This window comes from Rhipicephalus sanguineus, chromosome 1 (genome assembly GCF_013339695.2).
Source record: "Rhipicephalus sanguineus isolate Rsan-2018 chromosome 1, BIME_Rsan_1.4, whole genome shotgun sequence".
Lineage (NCBI taxonomy): Eukaryota > Metazoa > Arthropoda > Arachnida > Ixodida > Ixodidae > Rhipicephalus > Rhipicephalus sanguineus.
The window spans coordinates 54,486,195-54,502,809 of record NC_051176.1 but is presented as its reverse complement, the minus strand read 5'-3'; the positions used below and the strand labels follow the sequence as shown (position 1 = coordinate 54,502,809).

At 46.0% G+C, this 16,615-nt stretch overlaps 1 protein-coding gene across 1 annotated transcript in view; it reads left to right on the top strand.

Moving 5' to 3' along the window:
* LOC119391550 (methionine aminopeptidase 1) overlaps positions 1-10,169 on the top strand; it is a 43,322-nt gene extending 33,153 nt beyond the window's left edge. The window contains exons 13-14 of the mRNA XM_037659232.2: positions 2,188-2,380; positions 9,885-10,169. Of these exons, the coding sequence (XP_037515160.1) occupies positions 2,188-2,351 (164 nt within the window). The 3' untranslated portion in view covers positions 2,352-2,380; positions 9,885-10,169. The remainder of the gene's footprint in view (positions 1-2,187; positions 2,381-9,884) is intronic.
* Positions 10,170-16,615: the final 6,446 nt, after the last annotated feature.

Below are 16,615 nucleotides of genomic sequence, written 5' to 3'. Positions count from 1 at the left end.
GCTAACTTGTGTTGACCGTTTCACGCGTTGGGCAGAGGCTGTTCCCATGCCAGACATCACAGCCGAAACTGTTGCCCGTGCTTTCGTCAGTCACTGGCTCTGTCGCTTTGGCGTGCCATCATCCATTACAACCGACAGAGGAAGCCAATTCGAGTCCGCATTATTCGCCAGTCTAACAAAGCTCATCGGTGCTTCGCGCATCAGAACGACTGCCTACCATCCGATGAGTAATGGAATGGTTGAGCGATTCCACCGACAGTTGAAAGCCGCACTCATGGCAAGCGAAGAACACTCCTGGGTCGAAGCACTGCCCATTGTACTCTGGGGCATACGCACTGCTTTCAAGGCGGACGTCGGCTGCAGCGCTGCAGAACTTGTCTACGGCACAACCCTGCGTCTGCCTGGCGAGTTCTTTGTGCCTGACCAACAACAGACCCACATTCCTGCTGGCGACTACGCATCTCGCCTACGTCACATCATGACAAAACTTCGACCGACACCTCCACGACAGCCCACAGAAAGAAGCATATATGTGAGCAGCGAACTCGAGTCGTGTAGCCACATCTTTCTGCGCAACGATGTAGTGCGAAGATCACTACAAGCACCGTACGATGGACCCTTCAGAGTTCTCCGCCACGGGAGAAAAACGATTACCATCGAAAGGCATGGCCGCCAGGAAGTGGTGTCATTGGACAGAGTTAAGCCGGCACACATGGAGACCAACCAGTCCACGACAGCAACCTCCGCCCTTCCACCTGAAACCTGCCGAACAGCGCCACATCCCACACCAGCGACGGACACCCAAGTGACTGAAAAATATCACACACGCAGTGGAAGACGGACAGGTGCGCCAAATCGCCTCAACCTGTAGCCGCGTTTCATTTCGCTCGTGCTCTCACTAGGGGGGGAGTACTGTGGTGAACTCTAAATGCGCCGCAGTGAAGCCGTGGCGCTGCCAGCGTGAGGAAGAACGACATTCCCTTTCCTCCCTCTGCGCCGTAACAAAGGCACGAAGGAGGCGCGGAGAGGGAGAGAAGGAAAACCAGTTCGCCGAGAAATAAAGCTAGTTGGTACCGAGACTCTCAACAACACGCCTCGTCTCTGCGTCGCTCACGCGTACCAACAATTCGTACCAACAGTTTCATTAGCTAAAAATCAAATCACTGCGCTTCTAAATAATGCGCGTAACTCCAATTCTCCTCGCACACTTCGACCTATCAAAAAGGTTAACGGTTATCACCGCACTCTGATGCTATTTTAGGCAAGGTAGCTCGACCACTGCGCTCAGACTAGAAATAGTGCAGCATAAAAGTGCTAAGCACAGTGTGCCCTCGTATTAAGTGAAATTTGTTGTGCTGGTAGCTCCTTTCATTCAGCAATCCGATTTTGAGGTCACTTGTGGAAACGCCTCGATCGTGTGCCTATTGAAGGGCTGTTACTTTGATAAGCTCGGTCTATAAGGAGCTGCTTGAGAATGCCTGGGTGGGAGCTTGTCATCGAAGTCGGGATATTTCTCCCATTTTCAGCCCGTATAAGCTTTTCCTGGGTGACGTGATTCGAGAAATATTTTTAAAATATTCTATTCGATTCACACTCAAATTTTAATATTCGAATTCATTTTAGCATTCAAAATTTTGCTATTCGCACATCTCTAGCGTGAACCTTTGATGTGTGCGACCATTCACTGGGTCCTTGAAATAATTGAAATAAACAGCGCAAAAAACGGATGGCGACGGAAAGGAAACACACAGGACAAGCGCTGCATGGTCATCGCCCATGCAACAGAACAAGAGGGATAATAGTCCTCGCCGGATGCCAGTCATGGTAATGTGCACGCCCCGCAAATCTTCTCCGACGTCGACGGTACTTGTTTACTCGTGGATTGTCACATGAGGCCTCGGTCCACGTTATACCAGTGGTGATGCCGTGAGGTGCTGCCAACTCAGATGAGCACTCACACTTACTTTAAAACCAGGTTAAAATATCTTAAAGCAAACGTTGGGCACTAATAATCAGTCGGAAGTGCCCCCGTATATAGGACAGTCAAACAACAAAAACATCTTGAGGTTTCCATTTTGGCGTCCTTTAATACTTATGCCATCAAATCGCTTTTTCTTTTCTTTACGTGGGGGAAATTCGCTTCTTCGACTTCATGCTGCTGACCTGCCCTCATCCTTGTACATGCAGGGACGTGGCACGACGAGGTGTGGCCTGACAACTGGACAGCAGTAACAGCGGACGGCAAGCGCTCGGCTCAGTTTGAGCAGACACTGCTTGTGACAGATACTGGCTGTGAGATACTGACACGCCGGCGCACTCATGACGGGAAGCCGTGGTTCATGGACAAATGACCCCTTTCACCAGAAGGGCAGTGTGTGCGGTAGGTCAGCAGTTCTATACCTAGCAGCAATTTTCTGTGACATTGCTCTCTTATGTAGATTTTTTTTTTACTTTTTGTCTGATATGTTCACTGGAACAGTGCAAGTAATTGTGTCTGAACTAACCAAACATGTAGCAAGGTGCAGCCTCTGGTTCTTTGTGTTACCTTGAGTTCAGTTGCAACTCGGGACAAAGTAGTGTTTGAACTTTCTCTAGTCTTATCACAGTTGATCGTCACAGTTTATCAGGAATAGCTTCCTTTTGTCTTGACATGACATCTGGCACAGCACCTCGCTGGAGCAGGACTTATTCTTCCACCGTTTTAGTCGGGCAACATCTGCTTTAAATTTAATATGCACTTTGGATAATACTCTTTAAATACTATGCTTGCTCTAAAGTGTGACTCCAGGTGTGTGGTTATTTACAGCTCTGTGAGGGTGGTCACTTTATTATACAGTAGAACCCCACTGTTACGTTCCTCACTGCTGCGTTTTCCCGGCTGTGACGTCGTTTTCCGCCGGACCCGGCATAGCTCCCATAGGATACAATGTATTGGTAACTCCGCTGTTACGTCGTAACTGTCGGACCGTTCCCGTATGATACGTCGCGAAGTGCGCTCGGAGCCGACCGAGTGACTACCGAAGAGAGCGGCCATGGTGCATTTTCACGCAGCTTGGCCTGGTTTGCCCGTAATATTAGCCGCATGAGAGGCGCAAGCAACAGGATCTTTCAATTGATGCAAACAAAAGCATGGCCTTCGAGATTCGTATTGCAAACATGGCGTCTATGATGTAACTGCTCGCGAAAGCAAGGCCTTTGAGATTGGCATTTACTATTGACAAAAGTATAGCCTTTTGAGATTTGTATTGCACAAACATGGCGTCTATGACGTAATTGCCTGCGAAAGCAAGGCCTTCGAGATTGGCATTCACTTCTGCCATCGCGTTGGCGTAGACTCATCATCATCGTTATTTGTCGGAGGACGGGAGGAGTTCGAGCTGGTTGGAGCTCGCATGGTCGTGCGCGCGGTTCACGGTCAGACTCGCCGCGCTGGTCGTGATTGCGTGTGCTTAGTTCTTTCATGCCTACAGATGTTGGTGTTAAAAAGATCACATACGTTCATTACATTTCTGTGGATGAGGCCGTCCCCAGCTCCGTGTTTCTATACATTGACTAGATCGCGGCTGAGCGCGCCAATTTTCATGCTGCTCGTAAGCATTGAAATAAAATTGTGTACCACTAAATATTTTGTCGTTTTTCCTGTTTTTCGGCTCTTACGTTTCCCGTCTCTTACGTTTATTTCCTATGGTCCCTTCAAAAACGTATCAGCGGGGTTCTACTGTATCCATTTGAGTGGGCCTCATACGTATAGTACCTTTGACTAAGTGCATTGTGTCCTCTGAATTTAATATACATGTCCTTCCACATGCTCAACTTCACTAGATCCCCTTCATCAGTGTCGGTGATGCTTTGACCCTGCAAAACCCACTCGGTGTCCACCAGTAGACCTACCCTTTGAGGGTCGAATTTTTTGCTAAATGCAGTCCAAAAAGATGTAATTTTTTTTTTTTGCTGAAATAAATTCTTCAGACGATTCTATTTAAGAAAAAAACATAGTTGATCCCTCCGTCATAGGAATCGGAATAACACGAAGGTAAAACGTGTCCTTGCAGAAGTAGTTGAATGTTTGTTATACATTTATATGAGAGAGTCTGCACAATGTATATAGATGTCTAGCAGCTATAGCACCGTTTAACGTTGATGCACCCACTTTGATGCAAAGTGGTTCATCTCCATCCCGACGACTAACGTACACGTTCAATGATTAAATAAACCCTTGTGGTAGCTGTAGTAGTTAACGGTGAAAGCGTAATCAGAGAACGAGGTGTGATAGCCAGAAGAGCGTCGCAGAACTTGGTCGCCATCCCGCGGCATGTTAAAGTGCGATTGAACACCACGGCCGGACTAGACGGAAACTCAAAGCGCGTCGCGCCACCCCTGTAGCCCGGCCGCGATTTTTCTCGGGGGGAGCGGAAGCGGGGAACGCGGTACTACAGCCAGGTGAGGCAGGCGCGCGTCGCAGAGGTATTTTTGGTTTGGATTAGCGTGATGCTATGAGCGAGACCGACGCCTTTACGACGCTCGGGCTAAGATCGCCACCTCACGGTGTGTTAAGGCATTGACAAAATTGCAATTCTATTGAAAACGCGTCGAATGGGACGGACGTTTAGCAGCAAGCGTTGCAGGTGCTAATCGCGGAGGCCACAGTAATGATGAATTACATTACTTTACCGCTCATAGAGGGCAACACCACCCCGCCGACCGAGAGCACTGTGAGAGGAGAGTGTGAGATATAAAAGGCGTACTATTTGTAAAGCGTCTGGAGTCTGTGACTGTGGCGCAGTGGATAGCGTGCCCGGCATCTGTTCTTACGGACCGAGCCGTTTTGGGTTTGATGCCCGTTGACGGAACTTTTTTTCTTTGCCATCTGATGGTGTACATTTTTTCAACATCATTTCCGTGACGGAAATACGTCGCTGAAGTTTTGGTAGACCCTGGCATAAAACACTTTCGTGTTAAAAAAATTGTAAAATTATTCTGTGTGACTGTAAAGTGACGAAAAAAAAATCGTTTTTGTTGTTACATACACATGGTTTATTCGTGAGTAACATCAAGCGAAATCCTAAAAAAAACTGGTGATTTTTATAAATAAAAATTATTGAATAAAAAGATGACGCCGACCACAAGACATTAATTTTTTTTTATCTCTTGTGGTCGGCGTCTTCGTCTTTTTATTTAATGATTCTTCTCGACCAGACGGGCATCCATCGAAGCCTTGATTTCAAATAAAAATTATGCGTTGTATTAAACATAGCTCACAGACATACAAAAATACACTTGGGAAGAATCGTCGCTCGACTCGCTAGCAGCGGAGCAATCGGTGCGCACTTCCATAGCATAAGCGAACTGCATGAGTGAGCGCATGGAAGAAAATTGTATGGTTGTGTGCCCGTCCGGAAAGCAAAACGAGTGAAAAAGCTATAGTAATAATCCTTCGTATTATCGCCAATGAGACAGAGTTAGTTTTCCGAGTCCCCAACACAGGAAACGCAACCACAGTGGCGTCGTCCGTGTAATTTAGTGCCGCACAGTAACAGATGTAATCGTGCCCCGGGGAGCAATAAATGAGAGAGTCACAAGCAGTCACCCTTTGAGAGATTAGAAACCAGACAGCCATCAGCATCAGACAGCCATCAACCAAACATACAGGCAATGCCGTACATGTACGGCAAAAACCCTTTGGTGCCTGTTAGGTGATGCCGTACGTGTACGGCAAAAACCCTCAAAGGGTTAAACACCTACAGGTTGCCCAAATGCAACTACATTGATTTGCAGACAACTTTTTTGAGTGTGCCTTTTCTGTTGTCCCTGTCTTCAGCCTGCGCTATCATTAAATAGAATTTTTGAGTAATCAAGCCATTTCCGAGCTTTAAGTTTTACCAACTGCTGCAGTGGCACAGAAGCCATCAATCTATGGAGCCACATGTACACCTTGGTGCACCCACTGTTACATGGCCATTCATTACAGTAAAAGCTCGTTAATTTGAATTTCATAGGACCGGAAAAAATGTCTTAATTAACTGAATGCTGAATTATCCAGAAAACAATAAAAAAAATGTCTGTTACATCAATACACTTTTATTTTCTTGAGGAACACATAAATCCTGTATGTAGTTATTTTGTGTAAGAGCAGTGTAAAGTTGTAAAGTCTTCAATTTTCGTCATCCTGCGACTTCGTTGACAATGTGACCGCGGCGCAAGACTCGCCTGAAACTGGCTCTGCAACCCTCCCTTATTACGTACCGCCACCACCACCACGCGCACATGACAATAGTTTTTTTTTTTCACTGGTAAAATGGCCGGCAACTGATCGTTTGTCCATCACGATGTAGTAAACGAGTTTTATGCCAGCACGTGAACCGTGGTTGAAAGCTCATCTTCAACAGCTTCTGCCATGCTCGAGTTTTGTGACATTGCGCCAAGTCAAAACAAAGCTGCTCAGTGCCGGAGCTGCATGTGAACAAAATCATGGTCACTAACTGATGAAGATAGCAATGCTGACTGCACTGCCTCGATTTGGTTGTCCGCAAACACCATTTTCGCTGTTTTGCAACACTTTGCGCTCAGCAGGCTCCGAGGATCATCCGACCAAATATGACTGAATTAACGAGAGTTTGATGCCATTAAACAATGCATATGCAGGCTGGTACCAGTGAACACGTCCGAATTATCCGATTTTACAAATTAATGAGCTTTTACTGTACATGTATTGTCCACCTACTCGTTCCGACGTGAGAATGTTATAGTACTACTTGTGTCCATCTGGAGGCACTAATGACATCACTGGGCAGTGCCTCCAATAAACTGGCAGCAGTGACTATTCAGTCATGCCATTTCTTCATTGAGTGTTGGTTTGCTGTCCTGCTTTTTTGTTTATTGTTCTGGCTTAGTTATAAATAAATTCATATGGTATGTATTTATGACGGGCCAGCTGTGCACCAGTATTTCCCCTCGGGAATAGCAGTATAGATATTGCAGTTTTGGTAACAGGACACAGGAAATTGTAAGGTGCTGTCTAAGAAAGTGTTCACCTGAAAGATTTTTTTGTCAAATTTGTTCATTATTGGTGGAATTTGAATAAATTAAACTGTCCCATTATGATGCCGCTGGGAAGCCATCACCACTGTCAACAAACACTTGTCCCTTTGCCTAGGCTAGCATGTGCAAGTGCCATTTCATTCCCGTGTTTTATTACAGTAGACTCTCAGTGAACGGAAATCTGTTAAACGGAACTGCTGCTTACCGTAATTACTCGAATCTAGGCCGACCCCGATTCTAAGCCTACCCTCTAAAGTCCGAAGCCCGAAAAAAAAAAAAACTTACCTCGAATGTAGGCTGGGTAAAATTCACAAAGAGAAAACATTTATTGAAAATATGAAGATGAAACTGAGCAGTTGGTTCATCATCAAGATGCCGCGCTCATTCGAGTCGTCGTCGCTGATCTCTTTGTCGCTGTCCTCAAACAGTGCGCAATCCTCGGTGCCATCAAGCGCATTTGATATGCCGCACTCCTTGAAAGAGCACACGATCAAAGTTCCTGGGATGTCGTCCCACGCTGCAGCCACCCAGCCTGCCAACTGAGACAGTGATGCCCGCTTGATGCGGCCCGTCGGCGTCAGCTGGTGGTCCTCGGTGCTTAACCAGTCCGTGTATAATCCCCGCAGGCGATCCTTGAACGGCTTGTTGATGCAAACATCAAGTGGCTGCAATTGGCCCGTCATACCACCCGGTATCACGGCGAGGTTGGTGTCCATTTCAGCCAGCGCAGCCTTGACCCTGTTGGTCAAGTGCCCGCGGTACGAGTCCAGCACAAGGAGAGAATGCTTGCACAGAAGGGCGCCTGGACGCCGCCACCATACGATATTCAGCCACTCCTCGACCATGGCGCTGGTCATCCAGCCGTTCTCGTTGGCCCGCACAATGACGTTTCGCAGGAAGGCCTCTTTGGCAGGCAGCGTCTTCCTCTTAAAAACGATATAAGGAGGGAGCTTGTGCCCGTCCGCTGTGCAGCACAGCATCACAGTCGTGCGCTGCTTTTCATAGCCCGCAGAGCGCACCTTCACTTCCTTGGCCCCTTTTTCTGAGACTGTGTACGCCACCGGCATATCAAAATACACCGGCGTTTGGTCCGCGTTGCCGATTTGGCCTAACAGATACACTCTCGCTTCTCTCTTCCGAAGCACGAAACGCTGGAACTCCAGCAACTTCTCTTCATAGTCAGCCGGTAACTTTTGGGCGATTGAGGTGCGACGACGGAGGCTGAAGCCAAAGCGCTTCATGAATTTCTGCAGCCAGCCTCGGCTGGCTTTGAAGTCTGCCGCCGAAACACCTTGCTCCCTTGAAAGCGCCCTCGCCGTCGCCTGGAGCACTTCCGTTGTCACTGGAAGGGCAGCTGCTTGCTGCGTCCGAATGAAGTCGGCCACTGCCGTCTCCATTTCAGGGTGACGGCCTTTCCGTGGAGCGGTAAAAGCCATCCTTGTTGCGGCGCACACGAAGAGCTTCTCCCGTTGGCCCCTCCAGCAACGAACATTCTTTTCGTCCACTCCAAAGTCCCACCCGGCTTGAACGTTGGAGGACGACTCCGCGGCTAGCACAACTTTCCTTTTATATGCCGCACTATAATGACTACGCTCGTTTGATGCCATTGAGCTACGCCACACACAGCCCACTCGAAGCGAGACTCGATGAAAAATGGTGCGTTTTTCGAAATCCTCGAATCTAAGCCGACCCTGGAGTTTGATACAAAGAAATTTCGAAAAAACTATCGGCCTAAATTCGAATAAATGCGTGTAATGAAACAACTCCCTTTAACATGATTGGTTTTGTACTTGAATTCTGCACTCTAGTTCATCTCTTAGTAAATGGAACTTCTGTTAAATGGAACATATTTTCCTGGTCCCTTCAGGTTCCGTTTCGTTTAACAAGTCAACTTTATGTGCTAGAGCCAGGGGTCCGTGTCATTTACGTTCATGTGTCAAGCCTCCCCTGCACCCCCCCCCCCCCTACACTTTTTTTTTATCTTGCTTCACAGAGCATTTCCAGTGGCAGCATTGTGCGTTCTGCATCCGATCGTAAACCAAGCCAGCGTGCCGTGATCATTGCATAGCGAGGTGCATTTTAAGCAGTGTGTGTTACGTAGGCATGGTGGAAGGTGTAAAACTGACAGCGCATGCAAAAGGATGCAGAAAAGAAACGAACTAAATCTAAATTCATCTAGCCCAATTTGCAGTCTTAACTGCGTAGCGCATTTGTGTAAGGCATCTTTGCTAAACATGTTATTTCTGGCGCAATGCTTGAAACATGAAGATAGGACAGAGAAAGAGACAGATGAGCACCCATCTGTCTTTGGCAGTCATCTCTCTCTTTCTCTGTCCTATCTTCATGTTTCAAGCATTGCGCCGGAAATAACATGTTTAGCAAACTTGGGCACCAACTCGCCCAGGAACAAATTCTTCTAGTGTAAAGCATGGTTTCATAGAAAGGAAGCGTGTGCGTCATTCTGTTAGAAATTTAGGCCATTTTTGTCCCGTGCAGCTGTAATATACTTCGGAGACACAATAACCACATTGTGATCTACACACTGCACTTGTTCATTTGCAGTTCGAAAGTTTGGTGAGAGGCCCCTTTGAGGAGGCCTTCTGATTATGCCAAACTTCAATTGATGTACATGGGTTCAACTGAACTATTTGTATTGTGTAGCACGTGATTATGTATTTGTTAACAGCAATACATGGTTTAAATATTCAAACCATTAGTTGAAGTTAAAGGAAGCAAAAGCTTTAACCTAGCCACTATTCTTTTACTGCTTGAAAGCTGTTACTTTCCCAAGTGTGCAAGTATTGGAAATTGGAACCATGCTAACATTTTTTTTTTTTATTGTGCAGGTCCTGAATGCCACTCTGTAAAGAAAAAATGGAGAATGGATTTTGCCTGTGATTGTAAATTCAAAACATGTGATCCACCATGATCTTGGAAGACAAACTATTTTTGCTTAGGACTAAACAACTGGCCTTGCAAGGTTTTACGGAAGGGAAAAAAAGAAGAGTGTGAGAAGGCTGATCTGGTATTTGAAGAGAGGACCGTAAGGTCTAGCATCAGGATTGTTGTCAAGAAAATTACTAATCCATTGTTCTTGAAGCCTGCTTTCATAAAATAAAAACAGTTACTTTCTATCTGTTGTTAATAAGCTGTACATTCTGTTGTGATGACATCTAAACTTAAAAGGGACTGTCTACTGTTTTCGAGGACCTTCTGTTTTGTTGTGCTGTAGAAAGACTGCCATTTAAAGTGTCTAAACATGTGGTTTTCTTTTCTTTTTTTTTGCCTGCAAGGTCTTTCTTTGTCCTTGTTTTTTTGCACTAAAGTCCACTAAGAGTCTTTTGAAACACTTTATCAGTACCCGCTATTCTGGGCCAGCACAATGTAGTGATTCTCTTAAATTTTGTGCCACTTATCCATTGTCTATGGCCAGCCAATCTAGTTAATGCTGGCAGAACAGCACTATGACCGCTAATGAAGTGTGAAAATGAAAATGAATGACGTTGGCAGAGAATCATTTCATTATGCCGGTCCCAATTACTGGACATAATGGCAGTGCTATGTCGGTAAACACTAGAAGCTGGAGGTGCTTAGAGTTTCCACAGGAATGGTTGCTTTGTGTTAAGCACTGCAGTTGCTCCCCATGGGGACGCGGGGAGCATTTGTTTGAGAGCTACAAGATGTCCCTCGTCCCCAGCGAGAGAGTAGCACACAGCCTTCGTCTCAGCAACTGCTTGGGTGTGCGGCCTTTGTGCCTGCAGGGGAGAGCGTCTTTAAGGGGCCCTGCAACACTTTTTCAGGTAACCATCGAATGGTTTCATTAAAGGAGTTTATTGCCTCGAGAATCGACCGCTGCAAAAAGTTTTAGAATCTGCTAAGTATGAGCAGAGTTAGAGATTTGTCGCATGCTTTAATTGCTTTCTCTCTTCTCGTCCCGACGAGCGCGCTGGAAGCTAAGCAGGGAGGGATGGCACGGGAGAAAGAAGTTGCGTCACATGCGCGTGATGACCTTAAGCACTTTTTCTTTTTTCTTATTTTTCTTCGGACGCATGGCTTACTTTGAATGTGATTGTGAGTGCACGCACGGGCACTTGGTGGCCTCCTGCGTCGGGCTCTTAACTATGCAGCGCACGATGCTCAAATCAGCCAATGGCCGTGAATTTGGGTAGGTGACATCATTTGTAGAAAGAGGAGGGAGAGATTTTAGCCGACTTTGAGAATTAATTCTAAGTTCCAAGCCGTGTGCTGCGCTATAATGTTTGGCTCGCGTGTTCTCGGGAGCCTCGACTACCACTCGGCAGCATTTTCTGACTATGCTGAAAAAATGTGTCTGGGCCCTTTTATATAGCTGTGCTGATCGGTAGTCGAGGCTCCTGAGAACTCGTGATCCCAACATTATAGCACAGCACACGTCTTGGAACTCACAATTAATTCTCAAAGTCGGCTAGAAATCGCTCACTCTTCTCTCGACAAATGATGCCATAAACCCAAGTGACCTATTCTCTATCACAAAAAGGTCAATATCCATTGTACATCCACTCACTAACGGCACTCGAGCAACAGATGTGGGTACTGGGCATGCCTGCAACAGTCTCATTTTTGTCCGTGGAGGTAGCTCAACTGCTTCCTCCACGGACAGAGACTTCCCTGTGTGAAGCAGAATGAAAATCGGATACTGCAATCAGCTGCACACAATGTTAGACTATATATCACTGAAAGGTTGTCAACTTTGCATTGCACAAATTTTCGAGGAAACACTATGGGTAGGAACAAAGAAAACCACCATAATAGCACATTTAGGCACTCATGAGTATGAAATAAACTTTTCAAGCTTACTGCTTATGCTGAATTGGGTGAAGAGCACACCAAAATCTGCTGAAAAAAGTATACAGCGCACGCAAGCGGAATGGTTCATTTAGAACACAGGCATGTGCTGCCACCTTGCAAATACCATAAAAACAACTACCAAAACCACTTTACAGAACATCCACGCAGTGGCACTAAATGTCTGAAAGCAATCGATTCAGTGGTTTTGATCTAAAGCTAAATGTTAGAGCATGACTAAGAAAAAAGTGGGACATAAGAGTCCCACCGTCCCACAAAGGGTTAAAGCGTGCGACAAATCCCTGTAACTCCCCTCGTACTTGACGGATTCAAAAATTTTTTGTGGCAGTTGATTCGTGAGGCAATAAGCCTTTTAATGAAGTCATTCGATGATTAATTGGTAAAGTGTCAAAATGCCAACCTTAGTTTGTAGAAGTTCTTGGTTGAGTTGCAGCCTTGAAAAGTCCACCTGTCGAAAGTTTGGCTCCAGTGACACCACGTGTTCACAAATTTCTCATCTCTTCGCTTCCATCTTCCCCTGAACTTCTGCCTTTTTCTGGATTGCGTTCTTGATTTAGTCGCCTGTAATCTTGTATTTCCCAGAGGCACAGTCTGAGTTTTTCTCTCGACGCTGCTCTCGAAATTTCGAGTCTGTTCTGCAATGGTCTAGCAGTTGCATTGTGGTAAAGATGCCTGCACTAGTACACCTCAACAGCACAATGCATTTTTGACTACTAAAAGTGACAGTCTGCTTGTGCTGTTGTTTGTTGCCATGTCGCGAGGGGTGCGCAGTTGAGAACAAACTAATGCACCACTCTATTCATCTGTACGAAGGCAGCACCACTTTTCAGCACGTACTGACTGGAAGTGCAAAAGAGATTATCTCTGGGTCAAAGGAAAGTTAGTGAAAGCAAGTGAGATGTAGTTTCAAGCGTGACATCACTTTAAGCAAGAGGAATCGCCCTGTGCAAGGTTTGGGTTACATGACCATACGCAGTTGAATTCACCAGCTTACCATTTGGAAAGCCAAATAAAAACATTCTTGTTTGTTGAATATGTGTCGTATGTGTCGTTTTCGTCAATGTAACACATACCTCATCCCTATTGTAGTCTAAAGACATGCTCTAAGCAGTAGACAGTCCCTTTAATGACAGCATGTCCTCAAGTAAATCGGGGAAATTAGTCGAGTTGGTACAGGTTGACCGTTTTAAACTGTAGTGTAAGAAAACATGCACGCATGTGTGCCCATTTTATTTTGAGCTGTGGTTTCTTGTGCTACAGTTTAAAATGGTCAACGGTATGTCCTGCGAAAGGCGTCTGTCATATTACTTGATTGCATTTTTTTTTAATGTTCCATTTCTTAAACTGTTATGTCTTTTGCATCGTGTACTTAGATTTAGGTGCACGTTAAAGAACACGCAGATGGCCACAATTTCCGGACTGCTCCACTACGGCGTCCCTCATAATCATATCGTGGTTTTACGTTAGATTTTGCAGTGTGGCATACATGGGCACAGTTAAATGAACTGCCTACCAGACTGCTAGATTACTGTAAAGCTTTGTATCATTGCAACTATCAGAAGTACTAAAACAATGTTGTGCCATGGCATCACCTGCAGAACAACTTTGGTTACATGGACTCGTGAAGAGTTTTTTCACTGGTGTTCTGTGTAAACCGCAGAAATCGCCATCTGTGCAACTGTGATCTGAGACTGCTTCAACTTTTATCCACTTATTAGTGGCAGACCACCTCTGCGAAAGCCTTACTTGCAAGGTGGAGGAAATTTCATGGAAAGGACAAATCGCCGTCTGCCAGTTTCATAGCAGGAAGCTACAATGGAAACTTGCGTAGCCTTTTGCTATGAAAGTTGTGCTTCTGCCACGATACATGCGTTCTAAATCCAAAGCATTTCTTAGCGAACCTTTGGCACTTTGGGCGTTTCAATCTACGTATCTGTCTATCTATCTAGCCGCCTACGTGCTCTCATGATCGCCTCAACTTGGTGTAGACCAAAATAGGCATGGGAGGGTAAGAGGATTTGATGAATATGACTGTCGGGTCATGACATGAAAAAAATTACAGCATCTCCCGCTAAAGGGGACCATGAGGCGATGCGAAGCTGGAGCACTTGCACGATCGCGTCCCGTTGGCGTTCGTCGGGCATGCTACCGACCTCGCGTCGTGGAACGCGAAGAGGAACGCTACGCGCGTCGTGTCTTCCCTCTAGCCTGGCCGCTAATTCTCACGGCGAGCGGAGAACGCGGTCAGCAGGCGCGCGAGGGGGGGGGGGATCGTAGGAGAGGAGGAGGGGACGCGTATGCGCTGGCGCTCATCCAACACCAACTAGTTCTAGGTGGTGTTGGCTCATCGCGGCGTTGCCCAGGAGAGGGGGAAGCGGGGAGGGTAGTGGAGAGGGGTAATCAAGAGAGGGGGAGTGGTGAGGAGGTGTTTGTGGAGAGGGTTTGCGCATGCGCAGTAAGGGTGATCACGCCGCACACCACCACTGCCATCGGATTGAACTGCCATAAGATTCTTCCCATCTAAAATCTGTCGCGTGCGTCGTCAAACCCTTTCCCTTTCCTCCAGACACGTGTGGCGCATACCCGTTTGTTTACCACGGGCCGGGTTGTACGGGTATGCGCCACAGGTGATTGACAGTTTATATCTACCCAGGAACAGGGAGAACGGACATTCGTAATTTAAGTGCGAGAGCGTTAAGAAAAACATCTGCAGCGTTGACACAACAAAAGGAAAGAATAAAAATTAGGATCGCAGCAGGAATGGAACCCAAGTATTCTGCGTGACAATCAGGTATTCTACCACAGAGCCACGCCTGGTCTATAAACTGGTTTGGAAAAACAGCCTATGCAGGCGTAATGTCGGTGCAAGGTCAATTGTGGTTGTGGTGCGGCCACGGTGCGGCTGTCTAATTTTACAAGAAAGCAATAAACACTACATATGTACTACGATACAGGTGTCATATCAGATTAACCTCTGCGGCTCCAGTGCTGGCTCCGCTTTTATAAGAGTCTAATAAACATTTGTATTCCTATGAATCGGCAAGCTATATTCAAGCGTTGCTCGACCCCGGAGGAATACATTAACGAAAGTTACGTACGGTATTCACATGATATTGCACCATAAAGTACACTTAGTTTCGATAATACTGACGTATGTACTGAACGTAAGTACGTAAGGGCTGACGTCAAGGGTCGGTTTCTTCGTATACCTCCCATAGGACGCGAAATTCAAACGCTCCTCCGACGCAAGCGCCGACAGCGCCGAGAGCGCTATTGAGTTACGCCCCTTGCAGAAGGCCGCCAAGCTCAAAGGGCGATGACGTGGCGATTACGTTGCTTACGTCGTCAGGGCAACAGTAACAACAGCCGCTCGCCTCCACCCCCTCTTCCTCCCTCTCCGCGCGCCGTTTTCTTTCTATTTTTTTTGTGCGCTTGCTTTTCCTCCTCTCCCATGCCGCGCACCGTTTTTTATTTTGTACGCTTGCTTTTTCTCCTCTCCTATGCCCCACGCCGGGATTTTTTTTTTTTTGTTCGTGTGCCCTCGCGCGCGTGCTGTGCTAGGCCGCGCATTCGCGTTTGCCCGCAGCCAGCATGTGCTAGAGCATAAAGGATGAATCCACCTACAACATTTCTGTTACCACTTTTTATTGTTCTGTTTCCGAAACTCAGGATTTGCATGTAATGGGGCACGATACAAGTTCAGGAGAAGAACAGAAGGGAAGAATTCACAGTGTGTGCATGACTAAACACAAAAGTTCATTGTAAAATTTAGAAATTAAAAATCGAACACATTGAAAAGTGTAGGCCGTTTGACGTACACACATATAAGAAACACGATTTTCATTTGGTGCAATACCCAGCAAAGTGCAGAGGAGCCTCTGATGAGAGGTAATCATGTAGTTTAAAGAAGTGTCAGTGCATGACAAAAACATAACGAAGAGCAAAATATGTAAATATGAAATAATATTGCAATTATTTACTTATTAACCGTTGAAATGATACAAAACACAAAACAACCACTTACATATTTGCTCAGATTTTGCACAAATATACATGAAATGCTGGACACCTTCACCAGATAAACAAAATGAAAAAGATAAGATTTAGCACAGTAAGTAGTACATTGCGCTAAAAAGAGCAAGACAGAATATATGGTACTTGAACACTACTTGAAAGTTAGTTGGTGGCAACGGGATGCAGGCCATGGTCAGTTTATGCAGCAGCACATGACATTCGAAGAAAAGCGTATTACTCAACGACCAGGTGAAATAAGCATATACGCAGCTTTTCTTTCACCGCGAATACAATGCCTAGCTGAATATAACGCCACTGAAGGGAGGACGTCATGTTGGGTACACTGAGCACTTCATTGTGATAAACACAAACAGTAAAATTCTGCATACAGGACATGTCTCATGCCTACACATGAATCCTTAGAGCGGTTTTTCCATAGGCAATAACAGAGACAATATATAAACACACAAACTACTTCTTCAGCCGTAAGTACATAGCATATTCACGCACCGAGAAGAAGCACTGGGGGCAGGGTAGAAAGCTGGTCCACTTGAGTTGCGGATCGGGACTTCGCAGAGCGCTGATTCTACAGCTGTTAACCCCTCCTTGGGCAAACGCATCAGTTCTTGCCTTCTCGAATACTCCGAAAACGTTTCCGTCCTGAAATAAAGCAATTAAAAACTATTAATTCCAACGATACAAATTACGCAGTCGCATG